The 11,025-nt window shown below is 45.4% G+C and overlaps 1 protein-coding gene across 1 annotated transcript; it reads left to right on the plus strand.

Moving 5' to 3' along the window:
• Window positions 1–2,865: 2,865 nt before the first annotated feature.
• MPZ (myelin protein zero) lies at window positions 2,866–8,068 on the plus strand. The gene is made up of 6 exons (XM_030937118.1): window positions 2,866–2,993; window positions 5,404–5,570; window positions 5,897–6,110; window positions 6,354–6,489; window positions 6,650–6,710; window positions 6,841–8,068. Exons 1-6 carry the CDS (start codon window positions 2,897–2,899, stop codon window positions 6,940–6,942), a joined length of 777 nt encoding a protein of 258 aa, XP_030792978.1. The 5' UTR covers window positions 2,866–2,896; the 3' UTR covers window positions 6,943–8,068.
• The last annotated feature ends 2,957 nt before the right edge of the window (window positions 8,069–11,025 follow it).

Consider the following 11,025-nt stretch of genomic DNA (forward strand, 5'->3'; position numbering starts at 1 on the left):
GACCTCAAGTGATCCACTGTCCTCGGCCTCCCAAAGTGCTGGGATTATAGGTGCGAGCTGCTGCTCCCAGCCCACTCAGCTCTTTAAATATTAATAATTTCATTTAGCATGTAGTTATGGACTTTTTGTCAGTCCATGAAAAGTTCTATAGGGGGTTCAAAGATACAGATGTTTGTATTATCCCCAAGAAGGTTATAGTCTTAGCAGGATCAATAAAGAAATGCAACAAAGAAAGTAGCAACAACCCCTTGAAAAGGGTATAGATAAAAGGAGTGGTTAAGTAAGGAGAAAATGATGACTTACAGTTGGGAGGTGGAGTTAGGTGGAAATTTTGGAGGGGAGAGTTTTGGGTTTTTGGTTTTTTTTCTTTTTTTGTACTTTGAATTGCTGTTTTATAGAAATGTTGACTACAACACCCTGTAAACATTTGTCAATGATGATGATTTTGCCTATGGACTTCATAAGCAATCCCATATTTAGAACTCCATAACCCAAATCTAATACTATTGACCAAACCCACCAGGACTGTAGTCTAATGAGATGCCAGGAAGGTACCAGGACACTGGCCTTCACTGGGTGAGCCTGCAGTGGTCTCATAGCAGGAATAACAATGACCACCCCACTTAAATTAACCTCTAGAGGTCAGGCACGGTGATTCACACCTGTAATCCCAGTACTTAGGGAAGCCAAGGCAGGAGGATCACTTGAGTATAGGAGTTCAAGACCAACCTGAGCAACATAGTGAGATCCCCATCTCTACAAAAAATTGAAAAATTAGCTGGCTGTGGTGGTGCCTGCCTGTCGCTCAGCTAATCTGGAGGGTGAAGCAGGAGGATCGCTTGAACCTGAGAGGTTGAGGCTGCCGTGAGCTATGACCACACCATTGCACTACAGCCTGAGCCACAGAGCAAGACCTTGCCTCTGGGGAAAAAAAAAAAAAAAAATGTTTTTTTTTAAACTAGCCCAGCATGCTGGCATGTGCCTGTAATTCCCAGTTACTTGGAAAGCTGAGGTAGGACAATTGCTTGAGCCTCAGAGGTCAAGGCTGCGGTGAGCCATGATCATGCCACTGCATTCCAGCCTAGGCAACAGAGGGAGACTGCCTCAACAAACAAAAAAACCTCAGCTCTGGTTATGTAGACATCCCCATTGCTAACTCCATCCCAACACCTTTAGATTCTCATGATGTGCCAAATTGAATTCACCTTCTTTCAGCTGTCATTTAAGGCCTTTCCCAAATTGACTTCCACTTTCCTGTCTGGTCTCATTTCCGACTATGCCACTTCAAGTTTCCCCAAATCAAGTCAAAGTGGATGGCACAAGATCTGCCCTGAATGTATCCAACACTTCAGAAACCTAAATCTTGTATACACACGCATACACAAACACACACACACACACACACATTCTCTCTCTTTCTGTCTCTCTCACCTCTTTGTCCTTGCTTTTGCTGTTCTATCTTCTGGTAACCTCCCCATCTCCCTTTCCAAAATGATAGTCATCCTTCAAGACTGGTTCATATCTAACATTGTCTCCTAGACGCAACTATTCTTCCCTCTGAACTATTTATTTGTTTGACTACTTACTTATTTATTTATTTTTGAGACAGAGTTTCATTCTGTAGCCCAGGGTGGAAAGCAGTGGCGCAGTCATAGCTTGCTGCAGCTTTGATTTCCCAGGTTCAAGCGATCTTCCTGCCTCAGCCTCCCAAGTAGCTGGGACTACAAGCATGTGACAACATGCCCAGCTGATTTTTTAAAAAATTTTAGTAGAGGCGAGGTCTCGCTATGTCACCCAGACAGGTCTCAAACTCCTAAACTCAAGTGATCCTCCTGCATAAGCGTACCAATACGCAAGTGCTGAGATTACAGGTGTCAGTCACTGTGCCTGACATAAACTTCATTTATTAAATAAAGTTTATTTTGTCTTTAATATCTCATATAACTTACTCAGTCTTCCTGATGTTGCAGTTGTGTGCACTCCTCTTTTGTATTCCCAGCATTTTGTTCATTACTAATGGAAGTATCATGGCTTATTATAGTTGACTGTTGATGGGTTTGTCCTCTGATCCTCCCACCTCCACCTCCCCAAACCAAATTTTCAACTCCTTGCGGGAAGGACTTAATTTTTATTCCTCTGTCTATTACCTGCATTATCATACTTTACATATTGCTGGCACTCAACACAATTTTGTAGCCTTGAAATAAACTGAAATGGACTTCAACAGCAGCATGAAGCACTGAAGGACTTCTTGACAAAGAGGGAAAGGTCAGGGGCTTCTTGGTTGGAAATAGTCCAGTGGAGAAAAACGTCTATCTGGGAAGAATCGCACAGGATGCAGGGAGGTGCGAGGAATAAAACTCCCATAGGACTTGGTCATCTCAAGAAGTCTATAATGCAGCCCACATTAGTGGAGATAACAAAGGATCCTATTTTCAGAGTTCTCTCAGGAAAACCTAGTTCCTAGGGCTCTGAGTTTCAGCACCTCTCAGGCAAGGAGACTGAGGAGGAATCCCTTTTAATGGCCTTTAAATTGAGGCTCCCTATCTATCCCTCAGAGAAGTGTGTCTGTGTCCCTGTTTTTGTCCCTCTCCCTCACCACCCCCCCCCCCGCCCCCCGCAACATTCCAGCCTGAGGCAGGGGGAGGCCAGTGGACACAAAGCCCTCTGTGTATGGGGTGGTATGTGTACCCCCACCCCTCCACCCATACTATACAATGCCCCTTCTGCTCCCTGCACTCTGTCCCCCTCCCCACCACCTCTCAACTGCACATGCCAGGCTGCAATTGGTTACTCGCTGAGGACAGCCCCCTCATCCTGGGGCTCCAGGGGATTTTAAGCAGGTTCCAGGAACCCCTCGTTCAGTTTCTGGTCCCCCACTTTCTCAACCCCACAGATGCTCCGGGCCCCTGTCCCTGCCCCAGCTATGGCTCCTGGGGCTCCCTCATCCAGCCCCAGCCCTATCCTGGCTGTGCTGCTCTTCTCTTCTTTGGGTAAGTGGAGCCACCCTACTCTGGGAGCCTTGGGACTCAGGTGTCTCTCAGCAATCCCCACTGCCTTTGCTGCACTCCCCACTGCAACCAAAGAAAGAGCAAGCAGGAGCAGGAAGGTGACATTATATTCAGAAAGAAAAAATATGCGGCCGGCCGGGCACGGTGGCTCATGCCTGTAATCCCAGCACTTTGGGAGGCCGAGGTGGGAGAATTATTTGAGCCCCAGGAGTTGGAGACCAGCCTGGACAACATAGCCAGACTTCATCTGTAAAATTTATATATATATATGAAAAACAAGATAAAAGAAAAAAATATGCATTTAGAGGGAGGCAGTAGAGGTTTTATTTGAAGAGAAAGGGTAAAAGAGAGTGTAGCAAGCTTCCCTGAGTGGTGGGCATGGCTGGACCCAGGTTGGGAATAGTAGCATGCCCCCAGAGTCATGCTAAGAGCCTGTTGGAAAGCAGTGTTAGATTGCGTAAAGGAACAGGCTCAAACATCACCTGGGTTTGATTCCCACTCGTGCCCTAGCAGTACAAGAGGTGCCTTAACCTTAGTTTCCCAGAAGAAAAAAGAGAGTGTGATCTAAGTAAGGAGCCCAGGTTTGCGATCTCAGCTCCTCAGACTTTTTGTCTCTTTGTGGCTCCTCACCTGTTGTATGAGTGAATGGAGCGAGGTTCTGTGAGATTCTGGGATCTTATCCCTCTAAAGCTGTCTTCCTTCATAAGTTGACCAGCCCTTTCCTTGCCCCTGGCAGATGTTGGGTGAGCAAGATGTCAAAGCAGGATTATTGGAATGGCCCCTTCCCTTCTCTGAACTGACCTGAATCCTAGTGCAATGAGTGAGCCATAGGCAAGTGGGGGGTGGTGGGGAGGACATCAAGGGAAAGGGGGCTGGCCAGGATGCCCACAGTTCTCTGCTGTCAGCTGCTTGAGCCCTAGACTTTTCTGGGTTGTACTGGGCTATTTGGGGGTACCCTGAGAAAATGTTAAAGATAGAGAGTTGGAGAAGGGCATAGTGAGGGAAATAGGGGGAAGGAATATTGGTGTATAAGGAAGAAGGAGAGTTCTGTCTCAACACTTGTTCCACTCATAGAACCATTGAGCAGAGCTGAGAAGGGCAATGGGTGATATTGTAACAGGAGGAATAGAAGTTATAGCCAGTGAATTATCTCCCTTGTTACACAAGGGGGATTCCCAAGAAGGTTCTAAGGTGGAAGTTCCAGGAAGTAAGTACATGGTATTGCATGCTGAGGTGAGAGATTCTGGACAATTGGGCTGGAAGTGGGGGTGGCATGGGCCCCCCAATGTCAGACAATGGGACTTTGTTTGGTTGCCACCTCCCCCTCCTGTAGAACAAAAAGGTCTACAGTTGCCCCTCCCTGGGGCCAGCCCACACACATAGTCTCTCTGGAATGACCTTCCTTGTGTGGGTAAGTCTTGGGGGTGGCACTGGGCCAGAATGGACAAGAGGAAGGTGAGGACGGTTGAACCACAGAGGGCTCACATGTAGAGTCATCTGAGCTGTAGGCTTGGGGTCTTGCTGTGCACCCAGCTGATAGGGTGTGAGGTTCTTCCCTTCCTGATTTCCCAGTCAAGAGCAAGCTGTATGGCAACCAGGGATTCAGCAATGAGGACTGTTGTACCAAGGAAGAGGACTTATATTTTCTAGTTATCTTCATTTTTTTCTGCAAGAAATTTGAGTTTACTGTATTGCAAAATCCAATGCAGTTGTTAAAATAAGATTGATATCTATGAAACAGGGAAAGCTCCTCCAGATACATAAGTTCTTAAGCAAAAAAACGCTAGAATACAATGCAATATGTACGTAAAAAAAAAAATCCACAAAACAAAACTATTTGTTGTAAGTACATGTATATCTTGAGTTTATTGAGTTTATACTGAGTTTGTTTCATATTAAATGGATAACTTGTTACATCTTGGAAGGGAATACAGGAAAAGAATTTATTGGGCTGAGTGTCAAAGGAGACGTTTGTTTTTATTTCTATTGCTTGAATAGTTTATAAGAAGAACACAATATGTATTACCTGTATAATTTATAATAAATTTTAAAAATTTAGAACACTGTATGTAAAGGATAGCTTAAGAGTTAGATACTGACCCAAAGAAGAAGTGAGACTTAGAGACAGAACCCAATCTCTGGAAGTCCTCAAGAGAATTCTGTTACTGCTGATTTCATCTCCTCTACAGACATGCTGAAGAGAGCTTGACAGATACAGCATTTATGATCATCTGTTCAGTTAGTCCCCAGAGACTTGGGGCTCAGAATTTGTTGTTTCTTTTCCAAATTGGCCTCTGACCTGTGACTCGGCCCTTGATTTCCTACTGATTTCACTTCCTCTGTATCCCTTACTGGGCCCAGAAGTGCCTGATTCCCCACTTTGTGCTTGCAGTGCTGTACCCGGCCCAGGCCATCGTGGTTTACACCGACAGGGAGGTCCATGGTGCTGTGGGCTCCCGGGTGACCCTGCACTGCTCCTTCTGGTCCAGCGAGTGGGTCTCAGATGACATCTCCTTCACCTGGCGCTACCAGCCTGAAGGGGGTAGAGATGCCATTTCGGTGAGTGCCTGGGGGAATCCTGGGGTTGGAAAACAAAGTGCTTCAAAGAACAACAAAAAAGATAACTTGGGCTAAGGAGGGGGAAATCCTTTTTGAGCCATAACCCCAAATTTGGCAAGGTAAATAGCAATCTTTGTCACCCTGACTACATTGTCCTCCCTTCCCCAGCACTACCCTTTCCAGCCCAAGATCCCTTACCCTGAGGCTGAAGCGAAGCTTTTTTTTTTTTTTTTTCTTCCCCCTTTCTGTAACAAATTATGGAGCTAAGCTTTGACAGCTGTGTTCTCATTAGGGTCCTCTCACATGCTTCCCCTCATTCCTCATAGATCTTCCACTATGCCAAGGGACAACCCTACATTGACGAGGTGGGGACCTTCAAAGAGCGCATCCAGTGGGTAGGGGACCCTCGCTGGAAGGATGGCTCCATTGTCATACACAACTTAGACTACAGTGACAATGGCACGTTCACTTGTGACGTCAAAAACCCTCCAGACATAGTGGGCAAGACCTCTCAGGTCACGCTGTATGTCTTTGAAAAAGGTGTGAGAGGGGATGGGGACAAGGGTATGGGAAGCAGTTTGGGAGGGGATCAGGGAGGACTGACAGGTTGGGGGAAGAGGCAAAAAGCCCGCCCTAAGGACCTTCATTCAGGCTCTGGGAGCGTGGGCAGAAGGCAGTTTTGGCTGGGAGTCCTACATCCTCAATGCAGGGCATAGACACGGACTAGGAACCACAGATACAGGGCCCTGCTCATTCTCCCATTTCTTTTCTCACCCCTCCTAGTGCCAACTAGGTACGGGGTGGTTCTGGGAGCTGTGATCGGGGGTGTCCTCGGGGTGGTGCTGTTGCTGCTGCTGGTTTTCTACGTGGTTCGGTACTGCTGGCTACGCAGGCAGGCGGCCCTGCAGAGGAGGCTCAGGTAAGGGGCGGAGCCTAGCTCCGCTTCCACTCTCCCGACTCTCCCCGCTCTGGGCTGAGACTACTCCAGCGAGTGGGAGGGCCAAGGGGAAGAGGAAGCTGTGTCCGCGGTGCAAGGGATTCCGGCGAAGCCAAACGTATAGCAGTCTGTCTTCTTGCAGTGCCATGGAGAAGGGGAAATTGCACAAGCCAGCAAAGGACTCGTCGAAGCGCGGGCGGCAGGTTAGTGGGACTTGGGGCCTCGACAAGATGAAAAGGAGAAACCTGGGAGCCGCCGGGCAGCAGTGAGGGGTGGGATGGTAACAGTCAAGCCCCAATCGCTCGGTGACTGATGTGTGCGCCCCTCCCCCAGACGCCAGTGCTGTATGCCATGCTGGACCACAGCAGAAGCACCAAAGCTGCCAGTGAGAAGAAGGCCAAGGGGCTGGGGGAGTCTCGCAAGGATAAGAAATAGCGGTTAGCGGGCCGGGCGGGGGATCGGGGGTTAGGGGTGGAGTCCGCCAAAGGCTCAAAGGTGGTGGTCATCGAGATGGAGCTACGAAAGGATGAGCAGAGCTCGGAGCTCCGGCCTGCTGTCAAGTCCCCCAGCAGAACCAGCCTCAAAAACGCCCTCAAAAACATGATGGGCCTGGACTCGGACAAGTGATCGCCACCCCCCACCCCAGGCCCTGCCAGAGCAGGGGGACCTAGGCTCCTCTTACCCCGGTCTAGGTGCTTTCCCTCCTTGCTCCCCCGCCCTGCCCTGCCCTCACCTCCCTTTGAGATGTAAGTTTCATTCCAGAATTCATTCCCCAGGCAATTGTATTCTCCCCCACCTTCACCCCTGGCTTTCTGGGAGCCCAGGAGCTAATCCTACCCCTCACCTGCCCCTGGAGCTGTGTGTTTGGTGCTTGTCCGCCTGGGCACCGAGAAGAAAGGCACCTTGATACCCTCTGCCTCAAGTCCAAGCCACCTGGCATTCCCATCTCCTGCATCCCCCAGCCTGTCCCCCTGGCTGTTTCCCGTCCCTCCCTTCCCTCTACCAGGTGACCCAGCTCCATACTCTGTCCCCCCCAGCTAATACCCAGAGCACTCAGATCAGACTCTCCTTCAGGGTTTATTTAGGTTATTATTTTTTATTTTTTAATCCATTCTTTGTTTACCTGTGCTCATCCTCTGCCCTTACACCCATGACTGAGGACAAATGACGTCATGTGGCTTTTGCAATTTGTCACCCCCCCTTAAGTCCTTAATGAAGAGTCAGCCCAAGCAGAGGGGCCCCTCATCCTCACACTTCGGTATAGCATTGGTGCCCCCTGACCACTTTGGAGCACTGTTCTGGGACTCCAGGTCTTGAGGAAAGAGAGAGAGAGAGAGAGAAAATGGATCCTCATAGATCAAGGAGTGCAGGAGGGAGAAAATGAGCCTTAAGAAATGTTTTCTAAACCACCAAACAAAAAGCAGGAAAAACAAATGGCTGGGGGGGAGGAAGAGGCTGCACTCCAGCCACAGGGGATTCTTAGGATTTTTCTACACTCTGTATATTTCTCTCAAACCTCCAAATGTCCTTAAATGTTTAATAAACACTGACATTTCCAGAAGCTGCTGCCTCGTCTACAATTTCCTAGTTCTCCTGGGAATAATTCCTGCCCCTTATCCCATCCCCAACCTTCCATACTTGGCTTCGGTTGTTGAGTTTGTTTTTTTGGGGTGGGCTTATATGGTATACTAGAAAGAACTCTGAAATAGCCTCACAAGACACATTCATACCTTCAATATCAGTGAGATTATACTACGTTGTAAACTCTGTCAGTCTCTGCTTTTACATGAGTTAGAACGCAGAAGCTGTCTTCACCAAGATCTGAATTTTAAAACATCCCAGCCACTCTCTAGCTGTGTGATCCCCAGGACAGTTACCTGACTTTGGTAAGCTTATTTATGTACTTGTAAACAACTGAGATAATGATATCTGCCCTGCTTAATTCCTAGGGATTTTGTAATAATCAAATGAGATCCTGTGTATGGAAAACTTTGTAAACTGTAAGTTGATATACAACTAAATATTAAGGTGTTTAATATTTGTTTCTAGTGCTTGCCTAAGGTAGTACACTTTACAAATTAGCACAAATCCCATTCACCTCTCTGAACAAACACTACTTTGTTTTGTTGGTACATGATTTTACCTCTTTTTACCTATTAATAGGTATACTGTTAATACCTCATTAGCTAGTTTGTTGGTATGTCAATTTAGGTATACCATTAATATCCTGGTATCCTGAACTGATTGTGGAAAAACATATATGTATCATTTTCCCCTGGGAATTACCGATGGCACAAGAAAACCCAAAATGCCCACAAGTAATTTCTTCCCCTTGTTAAGAAGCTAAATATATGATTAACACCAGCTCTACCAAAACCCAGAGTGCTTCCATTTGTTTGAGGGGTGTCTTCAATGTCTTTAAAAAAATCAATTTTCCTTCATTTAAATATAAAAGCTAATAGATTATATATAGCCTTTTGTTGGGGGGAAGTGGGAGAGGAAACTTAGTCACAACCTAGTAATAAAGTTGGGAATATCTTAAGCCCAAGATTCCTTATTAGTTAAGATGCTAAACTGTCCATTATTCATTAGATAGTTGCAGCTGGGTTCCTTGCTTAAACTTCCCAGGCTGTCAGGAGAGTCAAATGAGGTTGGATGCGGTGGCTCACGCCTGTAATCCCAGCACTTTGGGAGGCTGAGGCCGGCAGATGACTTCAGGCCAGGAGGTTGAGGCCAGCCTGACCAACTTGGCTAAACACCTCTCTAAACATCTCCACTAAAAATACAAAAATTAGCCGGGCATGGTGGTGCACACCTTCTAATCCCATCTACTTGGGCAGCTAGGGCACGAGAATTGCTTGAACCAGGGAGGCAGAGGTTGCAGTGAGCCGAGATCATGCCACTGCACTCTAGCCTGGACAACACAGCGAGACTATGTCTCATTAAAAAAAAAAAAGAGAGAGAGAGAGAGAGTCAAATGAAACATTATGCTACTTATGAACTAGAGTATAGCTCAAAGCTTCTCATTTAATTACACTTTCGTTCTAAAATTTATCAGCCACCTGCATTTTGCTAGCTCAGTTTACCCAATTATTTTAATATTTATTATTCCATCAAGAATCCTGGTACCCTGGGACAACATTTTGCAACCTTTGCATTAGGCGTTTTCACAAGCATTGCACACTTAATGTGGATTTTTCCAGGACTCTGCCCATTTTTCACAATCCTCAACAAAGTAAGCCACATCCCCCCTTTCTTTCCTCTGCAGTAAAGCATTAACTAAAGTCTAGACTTTAGGTAAAGGGAAATCACATTGTTATATGGGAAACTTTGAATCCCATCTGATTATTACTTTGAAATAAATCATTCACAATCCTCAGTGTATTGTTAATAATAGCAATAATGTTGCCCAAGCATGTGAGCACTTTAAGAATAATTTACAGCCTTTTTCAGTGTTAACCATGAAAAAAACCCCAAGATTATAACCCAATTTATGAATATACATATAAAAAGTCTAAACAAAATATTTGCAAAAAAGAATTCCACAATGAGTTAATAAAACAATGAATTATGACCATGAAGAATTTATTCTGGGAATGAAAGAATAGTTCAGTGTTAGGAAATCTACTAACAGAATGTTATATTAACATGGGGATTACGCCATTCTCCTGCCTCAGCCTCCCGAGTAGCTGGGACTACAGGCGCCCGCCACCTCGCCCGGCTAGATTTTTGTATTTTTTAGTACAGACGGGGTTTCACCGTGTTAGCCAGGATGGTCTTGATCTCCTGACCTCGTGATCCGCCCGTCTCGGCCTCCCAAAGTGCTGGGATTACAGGCTCGTAAACCCGGGAGGTGGAGCTTGCAGTGAGCTGAGATCCGGCCACTGCACTCCAGCCTGGGCGACAGAGCGAGACTCCGTCTCAAAAAAAAAAAAAAAAAACCATGGGGAAAAAACGTAATTCTATCAAGAGGAGATGTAAAAAAAAAAAAAGCAATTGTGTTTTAGTAGCTATTCCTACAAAATATTCTAAGTAAAATAGGAATAGAAATAAACAATTTTTTTCAAAAATCATTTAAAAAGCATATTAAATATGAAACATTGCAGCCATTGTCATTAAAACAGAAAAAAGACAGTATGTACATTATCACTAATAATATTCAATATTATATTTGAAGAATTTAGCTAGTGTAATAAACCAAGAACGAGGAACAACCTGTATACATAGATGAGAAACTTATCTTTATTTGCAGATAATGTAATTGTGTTTCTAGGAAATCCATAAGATGCAACTAGACAAGTATTGAACTAAGAAGTCAATCTGGTTGTGTGATTACAAATTAAATTAATTTCAGTCTATAGCTAGAAATGAAAATAAGGGGGAAGCCCACTGATGACAGTAAAAAGAACAGAAACAAAAATTAACAAGAAAGGTACATAACCTGTATGAAAAAAATTATAATTTTTATTAAGTAACAATATGTGAAAGTTGTCAGAATCAAAATGGAGACACTCGAGT

The sequence above is a fragment of the Rhinopithecus roxellana genome, chromosome 8 (genome assembly GCF_007565055.1).
Source record: "Rhinopithecus roxellana isolate Shanxi Qingling chromosome 8, ASM756505v1, whole genome shotgun sequence".
NCBI lineage: Eukaryota > Metazoa > Chordata > Mammalia > Primates > Cercopithecidae > Rhinopithecus > Rhinopithecus roxellana.

What these genes read in the sequence shown, in the direction of transcription:
- MPZ (XM_030937118.1), top strand. Translation starts at nt 2,897, where the DNA reads ATGCTCCGGGCCCCTGTCCCTGCCCCAGCTATGGCTCCTGGGGCTCCC. An exon ending in GCTGCTCTTCTCTTCTTTGG is followed by an intron (nt 2,994 to 5,403) that starts GTAAGTGGAGCC and finishes TTGTGCTTGCAG; the next exon opens with TGCTGTACCCGGCCCAGGCC. An exon ending in GCTGTATGTCTTTGAAAAAG is followed by an intron (nt 6,111 to 6,353) that starts GTGTGAGAGGGG and finishes CACCCCTCCTAG; the next exon opens with TGCCAACTAGGTACGGGGTG.